Source organism: Leishmania infantum, chromosome 18 (assembly GCF_000002875.2).
Source record: "Leishmania infantum JPCM5 genome chromosome 18".
In the NCBI taxonomy this organism is placed as follows: domain Eukaryota; phylum Euglenozoa; class Kinetoplastea; order Trypanosomatida; family Trypanosomatidae; genus Leishmania; species Leishmania infantum.
The window spans coordinates 665,454-684,907 of record NC_009402.2 but is presented as its reverse complement, the minus strand read 5'-3'; the positions used below and the strand labels follow the sequence as shown (position 1 = coordinate 684,907).

The following is a 19,454-nucleotide window of genomic DNA, read 5'->3' as shown; positions in this document are numbered from 1 at the left end:
GTGGGTGGGCTGCGGTTACGTATGCGTGTATAGGTGCTGACTTGTTCGTGGTGGGGTGGACACGTTGGAAAACACTAAATACTATATATGTATGCATATATCGATGTAGATACGCATTCGGTTTCGTCATATGCGCGCTCTCAATAGATCGGCGTCTCATCGACGCGTCTCGTCCCTGTCGCGGCCGGTAGAGAAAACGGAGGGTATGAGACGGTCGCTGAACCGACGGAAAAAAAAAGGATGCAGGGGATGCTGTAAGAAGGCGCGAGAAAGGGCGATTCAGGCGGCGGAGGTGGTGTAATCACCTACTCGGGTTCATAACTGCGATCAATACCCTCCCAGCTGCTCCACCATGGCCTGTCCACCTTGCCTCGTCTCCACCCTTCCCCACCCACCCTTTTCCCTCATGCGACACGGAGCTGCACCAGTGCAGTGGCAATAACCTCGTAGCGAGAGGAAAAAAAAGACGCGCTTCACACAAGCCGCCGCACGCGCGTGCCGTTGCTCTGACAGCTTTATGGCCGCGAGCTGGCCACCGCGTCGGTGGCCAATCGCGACACACACACGTCATTGAGGATCGCCGATGCGCTTGAGTGCGTCAATCACGAGGCACCAAAACTTGTCGAAGTCCAGCTTCACAGCCACCTGCGTGTGGCAGTGCTTTGGCCGTGGGTAGCGGAAGTCCGCGACCGTCATCCCAGTCGTCAGTGCCCCATTGAGTTCGATGTCCACTGGCACTTGCTCCGTCGTCATCACGGTGGGGTCAATCACGTACGCCACAGCGCAGGGATCGTGCACCGTCGCGTACGTGTTGCGCTCCTTTTCGTACACCTTCGTGTAAAAGTCCAAAATCTGCAGCATGAAGGCAGCCGGCTTCGTGCCCACCTCCTTCACTCGCTTCTGGACCGCCGGCGTGGCGAGTGCCTGGTGCGTTAGGTTCAGCCCCACCATCGTTACGTTCCAGCTCTCGTTGAACACAATGTGCGCCGCCTCCGGGTCGACGAAGACGTTGAACTCCGCTACAGGGGACGCATTACCAGTATGGTAGCCGCCACCCATCAGAACCACCTCCTTCACACGGTCCACGATGCGCGGCTCAAGACGGACAGCCATCGCAATGTTCGTCAGGCCACCCGTAGGCACAAGCGTGATCGTCTTCGGCTCGTGCGACATGATAAGGTCGATGATCAGCTGCACTGCATGGCGGCCGTCCAACTTTGTCTTGAACTCTGGTGGGTAGGAGACGTTACCCATGCCGGTTTCGCCATGAATCTGAGAGGCATTCCGCACACCGCGCACGAGGGGCTTGGTGCAACCAGCCGCGACGGGCACACCAACGATGCCGGCTACGTCAGCTACCAGCCGCGCGTTCCGGGTCACCTTCTCCAGGGTCTGGTTGCCCACCACCGTCGTAATGGCCAGCAGCTCGACCTCCGGGTTGCCGTGGGCGAGAAAGATGGCCACGGCATCATCGATCCCGGGATCACAATCGAGAATAATCTTGCGCGGCATGGCTCGCAAATGCCGGATACCCGTTTTCAGTATCTGCGGCGTAAGCAAGAGGGCGTTGGAGCGGCGACAGCTGAAGAGAAACCGAACAAGGGGTAAGCGATGACGCTTTTTTTTCGGGACCTTCCCGCGGCCAACCACAGAGACACATCGGCGCAGAGACAGACAACGCAAGGGCGGTCGTTGAGAAGCGGATACGGGGAAGAAAAGAGGTTAGGGGAGACACAGTAGCGCAAGTGCTTTCCTTGGCATGATTGTGGCAAGCACTGCCACCGTTTTGGATAATAAAACGCGCAACGGCATAGGCTTTAGCGCATGCAAGAGGCAATTCACACACTGGAGAGGGGCGCTTCGCGCAGCACTCACTGCGAGAGCGCGGGGACGCCGCGTACAAGCACGCACTTGTGTCATTTACCGGGCGTCGCTGGCGCGTCTACTGCCGTCTGCAGTGCGTGAGATAGAGAGGCGTACGAAGCTCCCGGGTGTGAACGCGCCAAGGGAGAAGTACCCTGTCCTCCAAGAAACAGAATGCTTCGGCTGCACAGCCCATCAGCCGTCGCTGCTCCGTCGCCGTTTTTTTTTTTCGTTCGTCACTTCTTCAGGGTTTGATGACACTCAGAGAACTGTAGCACGCTCGTGAATGAAAACGAAAGGAGGCGCTCGTGCACGTCAAAACAAAAGATGAAGAAAGAGAGCAAACGCTCTGACTTGACGGAGGCCATAAAAGCACAAGGGCGGAAGGCGAGCGAGAAGGGCATTACAAAGACTCGCGCATCCGTCTAGCGAAGTGCAGGCCTTTGTGTCAGTGCTTGTGTTCGCTGCCACGTTTCGACTCACCTAAGCCCCTCCTACACCTATGTATACGCACACGCCAGCACACATCTCATCCTTGCTCGCATGACACACAAACGTCTTCCTTCTCTGTCACGAAGGTCGTGCACAGATCTGTCAGCGATCCCATTGCGCGAAACAGGAATGCTGGTCATTGGCGCTTCGCTTCAAAAGGTCCATGCCGCTGCCACAGAGCACGACCTCAACTCAGCTCTACCCGGCCCGCCAAAGGCCCGTCGCGTGGCGCGACGCAGCCCTAGACACGCGCTACAGCAGTGCGCCCACTCAGCCATCTGAGTGGGCCGCCTCGGCCTCAAACGCCACCCAGCACCCCCGCTCCGCGGGTCGCCTCACCGCCGCTCACACTATGCCGGCCGCCACCTGGCGCGTCCCCCTCGGCGGCGACGCCCAGGCCCCTCCAACCAGTGGGCAGTGAGGGGGCGGGGAGTGGGAGATACGCTTGAGCCACGCTGACGCTCTGCCTATCATGTGCATGGCTCAGACGTGTGCACTGTCGCAGGCCGCTCCGACACCACGCCATCCACGGCCTGGCCGCCGACATCAGGGGCGATGCAGCGCTCGGGCCTCCCCCTACGTCGTCGGTGCTCGGCCCTGCCACCACCAGAGGTGCCTCGAGACGTGTGGCAGGGATAGGGCTGCTGCTGGGCCTCCCCCGACCCGCTCTGGGTGGGGGGCGCGGGGTCCTGAGCTACCACGCACCGAGGTGCCCCCCCGTCAGAGAACGATTGCTGCTCCTGGAAGGGGAGGTGCAAAAAAGAAGAGTGCAATGAAAAGCGCGTAGGAGTCACACCAGCCAAGAAAGCAAAAGACATCCACCATAACGGTGGTAGCAGGAAGAGGAAAGGGAAGGACGGAGAGAGACCGATGCAAGACAGAGTGTGAGAGGCGGAACAACGATTCACGCAGGGCACGCAGCCCGAGACACGAAGAAGACGTATCTCTCTCCTCCCTCTTTCTTGTATATCAGAAAAAAAGAGCTGGGGTGGGGTATGTGGTGTGGCTACACCTCCCCCCTGTTCCTCCCCGTTTTTCCTGCGCAAGGCGTTGAGCAACAACGTGGTTGAAGCGCGAGAGGAGGCAGGAGAGAAACAGCAATAAGGAGAAGGGCAAGCCCTTGCGTCATCAACAGCAGGGCTCAGCCACTGATGGAACAAAGGAAACATGCACATACCGACTGGATTCGCTAGGGTGTCGCACTGCCATGACTACCCAAAGCAGCATTCGTAGCAGCCGCCGTACTCCCCTCGATGCGCAAGACTGTACAGGCGGACCCACGTGCGCACATGCATGCGGGGCAACATAAATCGAGCACCGCGGAGTGAACCATCGAAAAGCTGGGTAAAGCATGACACGCTGAAGCAAACAAAATGAAAAGGGTCGAAAGTGACTGAGAGAGCTAGGGAGGGGTGGGTGGGCAGCTGCCTCTGTCACGCGTGCTGGCGGGAATGAGATGATCAGCCGAGAGATGGCTACACCACCCCCATTTTCTCTCATTGCTGGTAGACAAACTGCATAGCCTGAATCGGTGCTCGGCAGGTCGGACAGGCACTGTTCCCGATGCGACTCGCGCAGCTCCAGCACGTGCACAGGTGTCGGCATGGCAGAAAGACGGTGTCTTTGCAGTTTTCTAAGCAAATAACGCACTGCTCCGCGTCGAACGTGGCTGGCGTAGGCTCGTAGTTGGGCGGTGGCCGAACCGTGAATGACTTTGTAAGTGTCCAGCTTTTGTAGGTCACCGTACCAGCCAAGACCAGCGTGCCGGCAACCACCGCGAGGTTGAGTCGACTCAATGGGCCAGCTCTATCGGCGTTCACGATGGACTCCAGCATTTCCTTCTGGCTATTGATGGTCAGCTCGTGCTGCGCTATGAGGCTCTGCTGGTCTCCCAGCTTCTGGAAAAGCTTCCACCCGGCAATGCCAATCGGCACAAGTGCGATAAGCTCCAGCCCGCTCATGATGACGACGGTAAGCAGCGATAACGGCGGTAGTGATCGAGAAGGATGGCGGCACCAAATGGCAACGACGTGCTAAGGTCGAGGGAATAAGTGGTGTGTCTGACACGTGAGCAGACCTATGTCACACCACGTCACCAGAAGAACCAATGAAGCACAGATTATAGCAACGACAGTACCCTCCTACTCAAGTCCACTTGCACACCCTGCCTGGGGCGCCGCTATGGGGCTGATAAGCCACAGAGTGCTTGTGTGCCTGCACGTTGACGAAGAGACGTGCAGCGAGCCGCTCGACGCAAGACACCGCAGCAAAGAAAGCACAGACGAAAGTCGGCGGACGGCTATACGGGAGGGGCCCAGAGATGAGGCAAAACAACGCGGCAGGACGCCGCTCACGTAGAAGCGAGTGAAAATTCTGCGGGTGTGCGTGTGACGGGAGATGTGCACAAGGGAACGAGTAACAGCGCAATCGACGGCAGACAAGAAAAGATGCAAGCACCGCGCGTTGCAAGTGGGCAGAGGAGGTGCGAAGAACTCATAAGAACACATGGCAGACCGCGCATACTCGCGCACGCATCAGCGACTTTTCCTCTCCTAAAGACGGCGGGTCTACGCGGACAGCAGGCCATCGATAAAAGGTGTCTTCGCGCCTCCATCCCCCCCGCCCTCCTCCTCCGCCATCACGCGGTTCGTGAATCACAACCCGGAAATGCCAGCGGTGAGCTAGCGTTCCGTCGTTGCCCTTCAAAGCCATTTGTTTTGCGGTTCTGCGTTTCCATGTCGCTGTCACAGAGCACGACCTCAACTCAGCTCTACCCGGCCCGCCAAAGGCCCGTCGCGTGGCGCGACGCAGCCCTAGACACGCGCTACAGCAGTGCGCCCACTCAGCCATCTGAGTGGGCCGCCTCGGCCTCAAACGCCACCCAGCACCCCCGCTCCGCGGGTCGCCTCACCGCCGCTCACACTATGCCGGCCGCCACCTGGCGCGTCCCCCTCGGCGGCGACGCCCAGGCCCCTCCAATCAGTGGGCAGTGAGGGGGCGGGGAGTGGGAGATACGCTTGAGCCACGCTGACGCTCTGCCTATCATGTGCATGGCTCAGACGTGTGCACTGTCGCAGGCCGCTCCGACACCACGCCATCCACGGCCTGGCCGCCGACATCAGGGGCGATGCAGCGCTCGGGCCTCCCCCTACGTCGTCGGTGCTCGGCCCTGCCACCACCAGAGGTGCCTCGAGACGTGTGGCAGGGATAGGGCTGCTGCTGGGCCTCCCCCGACCCGCTCTGGGTGGGGGGCGCGGGGTCCTGAGCTACCACGCACCGAGGTGCCCCCCCCCGTCGTCAGGGGCCAGACGATGTCATAAGAAGAAAACAAAAAGCGCAGATACATGCACAAAGAAGTAAAAGAGAAGAGGCGGCGCACGCACGCACTGTAATCCACAGCTCGCTGGAGTGCTGGCCCTCGCCCTCTCCCCATGTGTTGCTGTCAGTGCCGGCGGACAGTCTATGATATTGGCATGTCTCTGTTCGGCTTAGCAGTGCTTTCGGCTGAGTTGTCCAACGCTGCACGTCGCATATGCCGTTCCACGTTGTGGCGAAAGGAAGACGCTTGGAAGGGCTAGCCGAGAGAAAAAGGTGAGTAGTCAAGATGGCATGAAGGTCACAACACTCGACCGTGGGCGGCGGCGGTGAGTAAAACAGGCACAGGCCTAAGCACTCGCTCACACGTACCTGTTCGGTGGCGTCTATACGCCGATTTGGGTAGATTAGAGGCCGTTCGGCGGACGTGACGGAGGTGCCGAGTATGCGCGTGCTGTGCTCTGCTGCTCATGTGCACCGAGGCATGCTCGCACCTGGAACAGAGGACTTATCCTGTTCCCGCTCGGCATGTCATCGCTGCCCTCCACCGGCCTAGCGCACCTCTTTGCCTCCCCTTCCAACGACACTAGGTGCGTCTAGATCGTTGCCCGTCATCGGAGAGGCCGAACGCCTGCCAGAGGGCCATCGTGAATGTTGGGTCGTCCTCGATGTCGGCGGAAATCATGTACCAAAAATATGCGAAGACGTCGTAGTCGAGCTCCCCCTCCCCCAACTCCGCGGCGTACGCCTCCAGCGCCTTCTTCCACATTGCGCCTTGTCGACGCAAGGCGTTGCCTTCGATGAGCTCTGGATGGAAGCACCTCAGAACCACAGCGCAGGTAACCGTGCCAAGCCGTCGCTCGTCAAGTCGGTCGAACAGCTTACGAATAATGGCAGTGCGCGACGGCGGGACGGGGCTGCATAGCATCAGGAGTAAATCCACGCGGGTTGGGGACTTCAGCCGCAGCCACTCGAGCTCGACATCCAACACACCCGAGATACCGTCCGGCACCCCCGCAGCGCGCAGCGCTTTAATGAACGACTTGATCGGAACATGCGCGGCACCCCACTCTCTCAGCGCTGAGTAGAGCTGCACAAATGCTGGCGCATCCTTGGCATTGCGTCGTATCCACTGCACCACAGCCGCTTGCACCAGCTGCAGCATCGAGACCGTGACTGAGGGGAAGTATTGCCGGTACGCGGCAAGTAGGTCCGCGACGAGCACGCCGTCGTCGGTTTCGCGGTCCTTCTTGAGGTAGTAGTAGAGCTGATCAGACTCCTCCTGGCGGAACCCGGTGTGCAGCCGGGTGCACACGTAGAAGAAGTGCCGCGGCGTCAGCTCTGCCCGCACCAGCGTCCCGATATCTAAATCCGGTGGCAGCCGTCGGCTGCACTCCGGGTAATGAAGCTCAATCGACTCCAGGACGCTCAGGAGGGCAAGCGTGCCGGTGTGACAGCCCTCCGTCTCTCCAATCTCTAGGGTAGCTTCTGCGAAGCGTCCCATCAGCAGCGGATACTCGGCGACACCAGGGATCACTTCGCTGAACAGCAGCTGGTGCAGCAGTTGCACCTCGCAGCCCAGGTACGAGCCGGTCGCCGCCCCGTCCTCGGCGTCATCGCCCTCCTCGCTGGCGCAGTAGTGCAGCAGCCCACGCGATTCGGAGCTGCTCAGCCCACAGGTGTTCTCCATAAACGTCAGCGCCTCCCAGCGCTCCAGCGGAGGTGGAGCTGCCTCCTTTGCCTGGCGGCGGCGGCTGCTCTGCCAATCCAGCAGGTCCACGACGTGCTCTTCGAAGGGGCTCATGACGGCACTCTTTTGCACCGTACGGCGGACAGTCGCCACAGTCTGCGATACCTGCCACGTCCGAAACGGGATGATCTCCCGCAACGCCAGCGTGACACTACCCGGTCGGATGCCTCTAGGGACGGAGCTGCCCCTGCCCCTCTGTGCCACCCCGAAGGCGTTCTCATTCTCTGCGCTCGGCGCCGACTCCTCCTCCTCCAGCGGCAGGACGCGAAGAAGAAGGCAGACCTCCTTGTGTGTCAGCAAAGACGTCGGGAATATCGGCTCCACAGCGGTGAGCAGCGCCGCCGGGTCTACCGCGGCGTTGTTCGACTCGGCGTAGCGGGCGTCCACAGAAAGGAACGAAGGCAGCAAAGCTCGGGCGCCGTCGGCGTGCGGGCGCCGCACAAGACCGTACGCGACTCGCTTGTACAGCCGCAGCATAAACAGCGGGTCCGCGAGTGCCGACTCGTGCGCAGGGTCGACCGGGAACATGCCGTCTTCTACGCTTGTGTGCTCGTCCGGTATCAGATGGGGCAAAGCTGGCGCACCACGTCTGCGCACCAGCGAGAATGCGCCGGCCATGACGGTGGCCAGTGGTGCGGCCAGCAGGGTGTCACCGAAGCATGGAAGTTGAAGAGAGATGAAGGAGAGAGATGGGCAGCAGAAGATGTGCATCCTTCCTGTCGGAGGAGCAGCGCACGGGGAGAGGGGGGAGGGCGAGGGCATCGTGTGCGGGTGCTCGCGCGACAGGCACAGACACGCACACCCAACAGGCCCAAGCACAGTGGATATGGCAAGGCAGAGTGGGCAGCATCACCGAAAGGAAGCCGGCAGGAAGGCCACGCGCAAGAGAGACGGCGAGCGACGGAGTGTGGCCTCCCATGGCCGTTTTGCCTGCTCGTCTTGGAGGGGGGGGGGGCTTCTCGTGTCTTTCCTCCACAGCACGGAATGCAGTGCACGCATCGTTTTCAGCTGCATAGGCATCGTCTTTAAGTGTGCGCATGTTCGAGTTTACGAGACGTTGAAGCGCGCGCGGCGCATCACTCATCCGCGAGTGGCCCTCTCCTTCCCTCTGCGTGTGCAATGCAGGTGTTGTATGAGGTATGGAGGGAAGGGGCCGACGGCGCACATTTGTGCCAGACATATGCAGCAGCTCCAATACAGCTCTAGCAAATCACTGCGCGCAGTCGTGCAAGCTCGGCGTCAAGTTCACACACCGCGTCTTGCTCCATGGCGAGAAGCTCATCAACGGCCGCCTTCCGCTCCGCAGCCCACGCCGACGCGCGCTGCAGAGCGTACCGCAGCTCGTGCAGCGTCGAGGCAGCAGCAGCAGAAGACGATGGCGCAGCGCACATCGTGGCAGCTGCAGCACACAACTGCTGCATCTCCGCCTCCGCGCACCCTAGTGCCTGCACGTACACGCGTACTTCGCCCAGGTAGAGCGCCACCTCTGCGGCAGCAGCCTCATCGCGGTGGGCAGTGACCTCGAGGGCAGCGCAGCTCTCACGCAGCGCAGTCACTTCTGCTGACATGGTGCGACACCGCCATTGCGCGGCCAGTGCCAGACCCTCTGTCTGCCGGAGGTGCCCGGCAAATACATCCGGCAGTGGCGCGGCCGATTCCGGCATCACTGTCGCAGACGACCCAGCGGTAGCTGGCTCCTTTTGTGGAGACAAGAGGACGCGCCGCAGCGGAGATGGCGATCCCCCTGCAGCAGCGCTGGCGCTGCTCTCTCCATGCGCACTGGACGTTGCAGTAGCAGCGCTGGCGGCCGCGACAATCTCGGAAAGCTCCGGGTATTGTTCGTAGAGCCGGCGCCAGCGCCGCTCTCCCTGCCATGCACCGGAAGTCCGCATAAACGCATAGCATGCAGCGAGAAGCACATCTAGTCCAACCGCACGTCTGGTCTCCGGCAGCAGTGTCGTCGCGTAGCGCGCGCACGTCTTCAGCACATCGTACACTGTGTGCGCCGTTACAGCGCCGGCAGCAGTCGCGCTGGCCGCTTTTGCGTGCTCGTACAGTTCGAACTTCACGCACGCGGCGTACAGAGAGAGCACAGCTTGCAACGCCTCTGGCTTGTGCGCTTCATCTGCCTTCTCGCACTCCCGCTGCAGCAACCAGAAGAGCCCGTCGTCAGAGTGATGGGCGCTGTGGCACAGGCGCAGAGCGGCTTCAGCGCTCCGCGGCTTCACGTGCCTCAGCACAACAGTCGTGGCACCGGATCCACCACCGCTGGCAGCGGCGACCTCCGCGGCGTGTTCCGTGAAGTACGCGCGAAAAAACGGCGCGTGGCGCATCAAGGCGCGCTTCGAGAAGTAAAGCTTGTGCTGGCCGTCTCCAACCACAAAGGCAACCACGTCATCGCCGTTATCGACGTCAGACGCCGTATCCGCCGTGCGCGAGACACTCGTGTCCGGAGCAGCCATGTCTGACCAACTCTTTCTCTCTTCCTTTATCGCGCTTTTTGTTTGCGTGTCCGCTCGGGGGTTTGCCCTGCGCTCCGTGACTGCGACGGGGTGAAGCAGCGATGGGGCTGGAGGGAGAGGTAGGCGAAGGCGAAGCGTTAAGTCGTGGCATCGAAATGGGGGAGGGAAGAGGTGGGAGGCAAGGAAAGGAGAAAAGAGAGACGTCGGCATCACGGGGAGGCGTGCAACACGCATCGCCCCATTTTCCGTTGTTGCGGCGTACCCGGCAGCGGGAACCGCGCGTGCAATACCACAGTAGTCGATGTAAAGCATATGCTATGGTTCACGAATACGCACAAGCGGGTGTACTTCGCTCCAGTGAGGTGAGGATTGGGTGTGGCATCGCCTCCTCTCGGCACACGGCCCCAAAGACAGCTGCGTCTTTCTGTTATCCTTGTTCGTGCTGGTCGTACGTGCGTATGGATCTGCCCCCCCCCCAGCGCTCCCCTCCTCATCCTCTTCCTCCTCTAGCGTGCAATGCCGGATCATGATGGAGAGAGCTGTCAGGAGCAAGGGAGATCATCCGACGCACACTGAGACACGCACATCGGCTACTTGTTCTTCTTCGCACTTGTCTCTGTCGATGCGCTCGCGTCTACGGCGCCAGAAAGGTCGGGTTGAGCCTTAGGTAGAAACGGGTACGCGGTGCCAGCCATGAGAGCGCCAACCATGGCGACCCACTCCACAGCCGAGAGGTGCCGGTAGTGACCAAAGTAGACGACCGAGAGCACAAAACTGGCAAGTTTGCGTAGCGTCAGCGTCAGGCTCAGAGTGAAGGCTGAGGTCTTGTCGTTCATCACATACACGCCGGTGATGCAAACTACCTGAGTCACGCAGTTCAACGCCACGTGCAGCTGGCTGTCCACATCAACGTGCGCAAACTCGGTGCAGAGGCGCATCGGCTGCAGAAGGAAGAGCGGGATCGCAAAGAGATGCGAGAAGCAGAGCGCCTCTGTCCACATTGGCGGAGCATCGTCGCTCGATGGCGCTGCCTTCCTTGCGGCCTCGTTCGCACGGGCGCAGCGGTACATGTGCTCCTGAAAGACGCTCAATGCCGTCGTGCACGCAGTGGTGGCCACCAGAATGGCTATTCCACAGCCCCAGTACCACGTCGGGGTCGACGCGACGGCTGCGGTGCGAGACGCCGTCTCGGCCCCCGCGCTGCTCGTCCTGCGTGCCTTCTCGATTGTCAGAGCGATGAGGCCGGCAAAGATGACCAAGGCAGAGGCCACCTGTGGCGCTGTGAAGCGCTTGCCGAAGAAGAAGTGCCCGGCAAGCATGTTGAGCATCATCGAGGAGGAGCGGAAAGTGGCGTGCAGCGGGATGGAGATATGGAAGCCGAAGGCAATGTTGTTGCCGACCGACATGGCCCACCCGACGACGGCGAGGATCAGCTTGTAGCGCAGTGAGACACGAAAGCGCCGCCACTGCAACGGCCACATATTGAGCGTTGCCCCCTGTTGCTCGTGTGGCTGCTTGAAGCGCAGCAGCAGAGGCAAGGTGAAGAGAGCGACGCACACATACTGAGCGCAAGTGAGGGCGTAGTAAGTGTTCGGAGAGCCGGTGATGATGAGCTCCAGCAAGAAGACGTTCGCCTGGCAGCCGCAGAAGATGCTCGCCAGCCCCAGCGCCGTGTCTGCCATTGTCACACGCACGCAACTTGGTGGCTGTGGTGTGGTGCGAGGGGGAAGGGGGAAAAGGAGGCGCACGTCTGTGTCTATCGCTTATTCTCGTTTCCTAGATATATATGTCTGTGCGTGTAGCTATGAGAGTGAGCAAGGAGGGTGTAGGGCACATATTGATGCGGTGTGAAGGGGGCGGCTGATGTAAAGCGTGTCAGGCATACCCGAGTTGGGGCGCAGGCGATACACACACACACATATGTATATATATATATATATACGTAGAGCAAGAGAGGAGGGTGGAATCAGAGGTGGTGACGGCGATGATAGAGGTTGTGCAGCAGGAGAGGGCTGAGCACGGGTGAAAGGAAGGGAGTAGCAGCGAGTCCAGCGCGTCCATCAAGAGTGGTGCGCGCATGGCTGCTAGGCAAAAGCGGCGAGGAGGGCGTGTGATAAAACGAGCATCAGCGATCAGGAGCAATGCCTACGCACCCCCCCTGCACGGAGGGGAGAAGACAGAAATGCCGCGACGTAACAAATCGCCGCACTCGCACCGGAGGTGCGAGTGTCCGTGACTCCGTCGTTGTGTCTGTGCGCACACATGAGAGGCGAAAGAAAGGCGCAAAGATGAAGACACACCGCACAACGAGTGCGTTGATGGGGACGCAAGTGCGCATGAGGCGTGTGTGCGGGTGCATCACTCACCAGCGCGCACGCACCCACGCATACGTGCACACAGGCACATGTGCCTCACACTCCCGTTGCGGCTACTTGCGCCGCTTCCCGCGCGCCTCTCCTGACGCGCGAACGCGGCGCCGCGTTGCCGTCGGGGTAGAGGCGACGACGTCTGACTTGACGAAAGGCACCGGCGCATCATTGGGGTCGGCTGGCTCACCGTACGTAGCGAAGAGATGCCGCCTTGCCTTGCTGATGCTCGCTGAACGGCGCGCCACCTTTGACGGCAGCCGGACGCGCTGTGGCAACACGGCAGCAGTATCTGCCACAACCGTGTGGTCCGTCGTAGTTGGTGCCGTGCCCTGACCTTCTCCGCGGTGTTGCGCATTCGACTTAGTAAGCCGATGCCGCACTCGACCGGACCGCTGTATCGGCGCCGATGCCCTCCACCCCGCGTCTCCACTGTCCACCACGCCCGCCATCGAGAGTGCGACAGCAGCGGAGCCGTGCACAGTGCTTTGAGGCAGCCGATCCTCACCCAACGGCACACCCTGCGGCATTTCATCGCGCACAAGGGCACGTGCGGTGGCCGACGACGCCCCATCGTCGTGGTCCTCGTCCTCGCAACCCTGTCTCGCCGTACCGTCGTTGCCGCGCGGATGCGATGGCGCCGCTTTCGCGGCGCTTCGCAGTTCTGCCATCTCCTCCTCGTGTCCATGTCGCAGTTGCAGTAATTTTTCGTGGAAGCTGACGCACATATGGTGCAGATAGAGCTGATGGCGCTCGTTCTGTTGGCGCAGCTCGTAGTTCTCTGCCATCAGTTGGCCCACGCGCCGCGCCTCCTCCTGCTGTTGGAAGAACGCCTGCCGCTGCTCCTGCCGACTGCGCCGCGCATCTTCGCGGGCCTCCATGAGCTCGCACTGGGTCAGCTGGTGCTGCTGCTGCTCCTGCGTAAGCAGGGAGCTGAGCTCCGAAACGCGTGACTGCAAGAGACTGAAACAGTCAGCGGCGCTGCTTCCGCCGTCTGCGGCCATGGCTGCCGTGGTCGTGCCAGCAAGCCCGCCATCACTGCCACCAACGCTGGTGGTGCCGCGGTCAGCGATGGCAGTGGAAGTGTTTGACAGGGTGTGAAAGAGCGCTCGCTGCGCCGGTGTGATGAGCGACTCCAGCGCCGCCAGAGACACATCCTTCTGCGCGACGACGAGCGTCAGCTGCTCGACGTTGTCCACCAGCTCGGTGATCTTGTCGCACAATACTTGCTGGTGCGCCTGCACCTTCTCTAGCTCCACCTGCTGCTCCGTCTGTCGGTCGCCAGACACGGCCTCATCGACGTTGGCGGCGATCGGCGCCGCATCCAGGTAGAGGCGCGTCATCTCCTCCCGTATCGACTGCTCGGCGTATGCCTGAAATAGCTGCAGGCGCAACTGCTCGAGAGTCGTCTCCGCAGTGGTCGCTCGAAGTGTCGCCGTCTGCAGGGCGGCGCACCGCTCCCTGCACTCCGCATCGATTGCTAAAAGGCGCTTGTTGGCACGCAGCACCTCCTCGCAGAGTCGATGATTTTGTGTACGCAGCCCGCTCAGTGAGCTAGAGACGACAAGCAGCTGTTCGTTGACGTCTTCGTACTGTTCGGTCGCACGCAGCACCGCGTTGCGCAGGCGGTCCAGCACGTCGGCACACTTGTCTTCGCTGCTACCACGTGAGAGAAGTGAACGCAGTTGGCGCACGCACCGCCGCAGCTGCACGTGCGCGTCGGCAGCGCCCCCCTCACCCGAGCGCACCTGTGCACCAGAGCTGTCGCTGCTCCGCGCCGAGGCTGGTGGCGTGGCGGAGTCCTGCTGATCGTCTCTCGCGCCCGCGTCGCCTTCGTCCAACGATAGCGACGACGTTTCCAGTGAGTCGGGCAGCACTGGTGGCGAGCAGCCAGCCTCAGCACTCGTTTCAGGCAGTTGAGCTTGCAAACGGCGCAGATCCTGCTCTCGCTCCTGAAGCAGATGACGGTAGTACTGGAACTCCCGCCGCAGCGCCTCTGCGTTAGCCAGCGGCGTGACACCCGCACCCAACGCCGCCCCCGGCGCCGCACAGCCGGGGTTGGCAAGCACCTCTGTCAGTGGTGACTGCACAGCCGTCATGGCGCCTCGCTCCTGCTCTATCTTCAGCGCCTCCTCCAGCACGCGGATGCGGTACTGAAGGACCGCAATGATTTCTTGAAGCTCGCTGCTGTCGGCGTTGTCTTCGCGCGCGTTCCAGCCGCTGCCGCTGACCACGCCACCGGCGGCAACGAGGAAGCTGGGCCGTCCATAGAGGCGGGCGACGGTGCTCGGCAATCTCTGCTCGAGCCCGCTCTTCACCTTCATGACCTTGCGGCGTCGCGCGTTGGTCGCAAACTCCAGCGACGACTTGGTCTCCTCGAAGCTGCCCGCCTCGAGGGAGACAGTAACGAGAAGAATGAGGTGCCAGCTGCGCATGCGCGGGGCGAGATATGTGGTAAGCAGCGATTCGCGGAAGTGCAGCACCTCTGCTTCCGTGCCGCGAGACTCCACCAGCTGGCGCAGCGCCATCAAGGACCTGTTGATGAAGATGGCCTGATCGGCCGCCTCCCCGGTGGCACCGCTCTTCTTCAGTCTCTCCGTCCCGGCGAGGTCGGCGAGTGTCACCCGCGTCGTCGTGAGCGGCGCGCCGTCGAGGAAGCGCGTGATGTGGAGAGAGAGGAGGGTGAAGGAACGCGAGCTGCGGGCGTTGAGGGTGTGCGCATGCGTCACGCGCAGTCGCGACGCCGCCTTCATCTTGGCGAGCATCTCAGCACTGCTCCGGATCAGAACCTTGGGCTCCGAGGCACTGGCAAAGCAGCTGCTACCACCGCTGTTGCCGGTACCGGTGCTGCTCGTCAGCGGACGTGACAGTTCGGCGCCAAGCCTGCCAGAGCGGGCACCGTCAAGCAGGTTGTAGGCTTTGTTGTTGTAAATCTGTATGTAGCTCATCTCCACCACCTCGTTGTTCACGTCGAGGGAGCGAAAGACCTCCTCGGCAACGGCTGGAGCCAGCGCGTTCATCGTGTACGTCTTGCCGCTCCCGGTTTGGCCGTAGCACAGCACGCACACATCGAAGCCAGCCGCCATCTGCTCCATGACGGAGGGGATGAGGCGCTCGCACAGGGCCGCGTTCGTCACCTCGGGCTCCAGTACCTCGCCAAACTCATACTTTCGGCGCTCCCTCGTGTTGGGAAAGGTGATGGTGAGCACGCGGCCGTGTGAGCCGATGCTCCTGCCAGCCGCAGCGGCGCTACCCAGCACGGCGCTGGCACCAGAGCTGCGGTCCTCTTGGTGGTGATGCGTAGCCGGGGACTCGGCCGCGAAGAGGCTCGGCCGCGGTGACGAGTGCATTGTTGGAGAGGCAGGGGTCAAGGGCTGCTGCTTCGACGTCTGCGTCGACAAAGACGCAGACGCTCTGGGCTGCGATACTGGCAACACAGGAGATTCGGAGGCATCCGTACATGCAGCCGCGGCGACATCGGCGCCTCCGTCAGCGCCGGGAAAGGATGTCGACGGAGCGACGGACGGCTCTGCCGCGCTTCCGCAGCCGAGAGCTGCGCGCGGGCTGTGCAAACGCGGCGAGGCGGATCCGCAGTCCCGCGAGGAGGGGCGACAGGACACCCGCGGCGTCGCAAGTGTGCCATCCTCCACCGCGTAAGAGAGCAGCGCCGTTGAAGAGGAAAACTTTGGGGCCCCCTTCAAGCGCACAATGACGCTGACGCTCTCCTGTGACGATGCGGTTGCCGCCGCAGGGCCACGCGGGGAGGAGGAGGCTGTAAGCGGTGTCATCGTCGTCGCTCTCCCCGTTGGGGAAGCCACGCGTGCGGGCAGCTGCTGCGGCACATCACCACCGGCGATACGCAGCGCGCCGTTCGCTGCTTCTGCCTCTGGTCCCACGGTTGTGAGCGCTGACAGCCTCAGCTTTGGTGTCTGGTTGCCGATGCTTGCCGGGGGTGCGTGCGCGCCGGCCGCGGCGGCATCGTTGGCCACCGTGGGCGCGTTTGCGATACCGTGGTCGTTGCCGTTGCTAGGCAACGACATGAAGACTGCAAGACCCGGTGTACTAGGATGGTTCTCGAAATTGTTGCGTGCATACACAGCAAGCACTCCAAACGTGACAAACGCACGCGTCTCTCCCGAAAAAGGCGAGGCAGAGACGGTGGCGAGGAGAGGGGAGTCCCACTTTACGACAATGCAGCAGAAAACAAGGCAGTGAGTTCAAACCTGAGCACGAGAACGAAACGAGGCAGCCGAAGAGCAAGCCAAAGGAGGAGGAAGAGAGGGAGGGCTCGTGGAAGAGCGATGCATTATGTGTGTACGTGCCCACATGAGGGACCTAAAGACGACCTGCTGGAAAAGGGCTGCCGCCGCTGCGATGATTGCTTTTTTTTTGCAATCCTGCATCACCCTTCCTCCGCTCTGCCTTTCTGGTGAAGCGTTCGTCGGGGTCATGGCGAGTTGAAGACAAGAGCAGACGCAACACGAAAGGCGAGCACAGAGCCCGTGGGTCGCGCAACCCCTCTCTCATCTCAGAATTGAGCGTGTAGGAAAAAAAAGTCGCGCTTCGCTCCTCTCGCCCCTCTCACCTCCCTGTCGCTGGCGAGTGGTGCAACCGCTGCTACGAGGCGTGCTGATGCACCTCGACGAGCTGTGCACAAGCGCACAAGCGCCTTTCCGTTTCAAACGGTCCATGTCGCTGCCACAGAGCACGACCTCAACTCAGCTCTACCCGGCCCGCCAAAGGCCCGTCGCGTGGCGCGACGCAGCCCTAGACACGCGCTACAGCAGTGCGCCCACTCAGCCATCTGAGTGGGCCGCCTCGGCCTCAAACGCCACCCAGCACCCCCGCTCCGCGGGTCGCCTCACCGCCGCTCACACTATGCCGGCCGCCACCTGGCGCGTCCCCCTCGGCGGCGACACCCAGGCCCCTCCAATCAGTGGGCAGTGAGGGGGCGGGGAGTGGGAGATACGCTTGAGCCACGCTGACGCTCTGCCTATCATGTGCATGGCTCAGACGTGTGCACTGTCGCAGGCCGCTCCGACACCACGCCATCCACGGCCTGGCCGCCGACATCAGGGGCGATGCAGCCCTCGGGCCTCCCCCTACGTCGTCGGTGCTCGGCCCTGCCACCACCAGAGGTGCCTCGAGACGTGTGGCAGGGATAGGGCTGCTGCTGGGCCTCCCCCGACCCGCTCTGGGTGGGGGGCGCGGGGTCCTGAGCTACCACGCACCGAGGTGCCCCCCCGTCGTCAGGGGCCAGACGATGTCATAAGAAGAAAACACAGCAACGAGCGCAGCGTATGCACATGGGCACGCGCGGCGTTGTGGGTGAAGAGACGTTGAAGAGGGCGGCGCGCACAAAGAGACAAGTAGAGGGAAATGCCGGTGTACAAGCTACACGGGCATTGCATGTGCCCCCTCGTTGAGGAAAGGGAGAAGGGCCCTTGGCATCACTCGGCGATTCCACCTGGTGCTCCTTCACGCCCAGCCTCGCGTGAAGCTCGCACGCGTTCACCAGACAGCGGCACAGAGGCAGTGAACGCGCTCCCTTACAAAACGGGCAGGTATATCCTGAGGCCTTGAGCATGCGGCTCTTAGTCTGCTAGACAGCACCGTCAGCTCCCCTACCCGCACTGATTCTTGTACTCACATAAAATGTGAGTGCACGTGCATCTGTTCGTGCGGTGCCGTAGGGATGCAAGGTGGAGGGGGTGGAAGGGGGAGGGAAGAAGGTGCAGATTCTCCGCTCTGGTATCGCCTGCGTGCCTCGAGGCCCTCCCTCCTGCCCTTCGCACCCGACCTCTCCCTGTCTCTCGTTACCTAATCACTGGTGTGGTTCATTGTCCTTTTTTTTGGTGCTTAGTTTTACTTTTCGTCGGAAGCCCTTTAGGGGTTGGAGTTTTGTCTTGCTAACCCTGGATCTGTGTTCTGCGTTTACCGTGATCACCATCATCACCATCATAACGATCACTCCACTCGCTCTCTCGCGACGTGTCGGGCATGAACGAAGAATACGACACACCGCACGCACACACACACGCAAACTCCACGCGTGGGTGCGGCGAAGAGGGGGCAGGAGATAGGGCAACGAACGGTACGATGCAGAGAAGAGACGGCGAGGGGGAGGGGCGTGGTGACTTGTGAGTGAAGGAGCAAAAAAGCGCAAAGCAAAACACAGGAAAACGAAGCATCGAAAGCGAAGGAGAGAGAAATAGCGCATGACGTTGATTGCGGGGAGAGGGCCTTCATCTGGTGGGTGGTCCCTTTACTCGGCCCGCTCCTCCGCCGCCCACCATTGTCCGCCGCTCAGCTTCTCTTTGGCACTCTCTCTCACCTGGTTGGTCTCCCTCGCACCGGGCCAACTCAAGAGGCACTCACACGAGCGCACACACCACCCCCTCCCTGCACACGCCCACGCGGTGGCCATGAGAGAGAAGGAGGAGGTGTGTGTGTGTGTGTGTGTGTGTGTGTGAAGAGAGATAAAAGACAAGTAAACGGCGGAAGGGAGAAGGTGGTGGAGGTGGAGCTCTCCTGAAGTCGAAAAAAGGAGTTGGGCATCTACTCCACTACGCCAACGCCTCTTCGCTCGCTCCCCACTCATACGCGCGCTAACAGCCCCAGTCTTGCTGGATGCACATCCTCGTGTTCATAATGCTGGCGGGTTCGAGAGCGGAGAAGTGAAATACATATATATAATAAAAGCAGCAAAACAAAAAAAAAGACAAAGAAAAACAGATGCTGATTGCGACGATTCGAGTCCTCTTGTCTGGCCCGTCCCTCCCTCCCTTCCTTCCACGCTGCCAACGCTGCCGCCCGGACACACGTGCAAGCTCACAGCCTTTGATGAGCCTGAGAGGTGAAGTATTCACCAGAGCCGTGCAGTTCATCAACGACACAGCGGAGGAAAGGGGCATGAGAGCGAGGCGGGGAGGTGAGAAAGTGAGTCATCAGAGAAGGAAGGAAAGGACCAAGTCTTATGGGTTAGCCTGTCCATTAACGCTCCCTCACGTCCGCCTCCTTCTTCCACAAAAGAAGATCTGGGATGGAACGGTGTCGGGAGAATGGCGGCGGCAGGCGCATTCAAGCTGGCCCGTGTGCACCGGCGGCCACGCCATTTTCTTTTTCCTCTGTAAGCAAAGGAAAAATAATAATAAAAAAAGAGTGCAAGGCAAAAGCAGAAGACGCGCCAAACCATCCGCGCCACCG

The 19,454-nt window shown here is 61.1% G+C and overlaps 6 protein-coding genes across 6 annotated transcripts; all 6 read right to left on the bottom strand.

Annotated features, from left to right (window-relative positions):
- Nucleotides 1-567: 567 nt before the first annotated feature.
- On the bottom strand, nt 568-1,512 carry NH (nonspecific nucleoside hydrolase;with=GeneDB:LmjF18.1580; the record flags this gene model as incomplete). The annotated part of the gene is made up of 1 exon (XM_001464932.1): nt 568-1,512. The coding sequence occupies one exon, from the start codon at nt 1,510-1,512 to the stop codon at nt 568-570; it is 945 nt and encodes a 314-aa protein (XP_001464969.1).
- Nucleotides 1,513-3,851: 2,339 nt separating this feature from the next.
- LINJ_18_1560 (conserved hypothetical protein) lies at nt 3,852-4,316 on the bottom strand (the record flags this gene model as incomplete). Its single annotated transcript, XM_001464931.1, has 1 exon — nt 3,852-4,316. The coding sequence occupies one exon, from the start codon at nt 4,314-4,316 to the stop codon at nt 3,852-3,854; it is 465 nt and encodes a 154-aa protein (XP_001464968.1).
- Nucleotides 4,317-6,256: 1,940 nt separating this feature from the next.
- Nucleotides 6,257-7,948, bottom strand: LINJ_18_1550 (conserved hypothetical protein; the record flags this gene model as incomplete). Its single annotated transcript, XM_003392359.1, has 1 exon — nt 6,257-7,948. One exon carries the CDS (start codon nt 7,946-7,948, stop codon nt 6,257-6,259), a length of 1,692 nt encoding a protein of 563 aa, XP_003392407.1.
- Nucleotides 7,949-8,622: 674 nt separating this feature from the next.
- LINJ_18_1540 (hypothetical protein, unknown function) lies at nt 8,623-9,882 on the bottom strand (the record flags this gene model as incomplete). The annotated part of the gene is made up of 1 exon (XM_001464930.1): nt 8,623-9,882. The coding sequence occupies one exon, from the start codon at nt 9,880-9,882 to the stop codon at nt 8,623-8,625; it is 1,260 nt and encodes a 419-aa protein (XP_001464967.1).
- A 590-nt stretch (nt 9,883-10,472) lies between these two features.
- On the bottom strand, nt 10,473-11,564 carry LINJ_18_1530 (conserved hypothetical protein; the record flags this gene model as incomplete). Its single annotated transcript, XM_001464929.1, has 1 exon — nt 10,473-11,564. One exon carries the CDS (start codon nt 11,562-11,564, stop codon nt 10,473-10,475), a length of 1,092 nt encoding a protein of 363 aa, XP_001464966.1.
- Nucleotides 11,565-12,310: 746 nt separating this feature from the next.
- On the bottom strand, nt 12,311-16,036 carry LINJ_18_1520 (putative kinesin; the record flags this gene model as incomplete). Its single annotated transcript, XM_001464928.2, has 1 exon — nt 12,311-16,036. The coding sequence occupies one exon, from the start codon at nt 16,034-16,036 to the stop codon at nt 12,311-12,313; it is 3,726 nt and encodes a 1,241-aa protein (XP_001464965.2).
- Nucleotides 16,037-19,454: the final 3,418 nt, after the last annotated feature.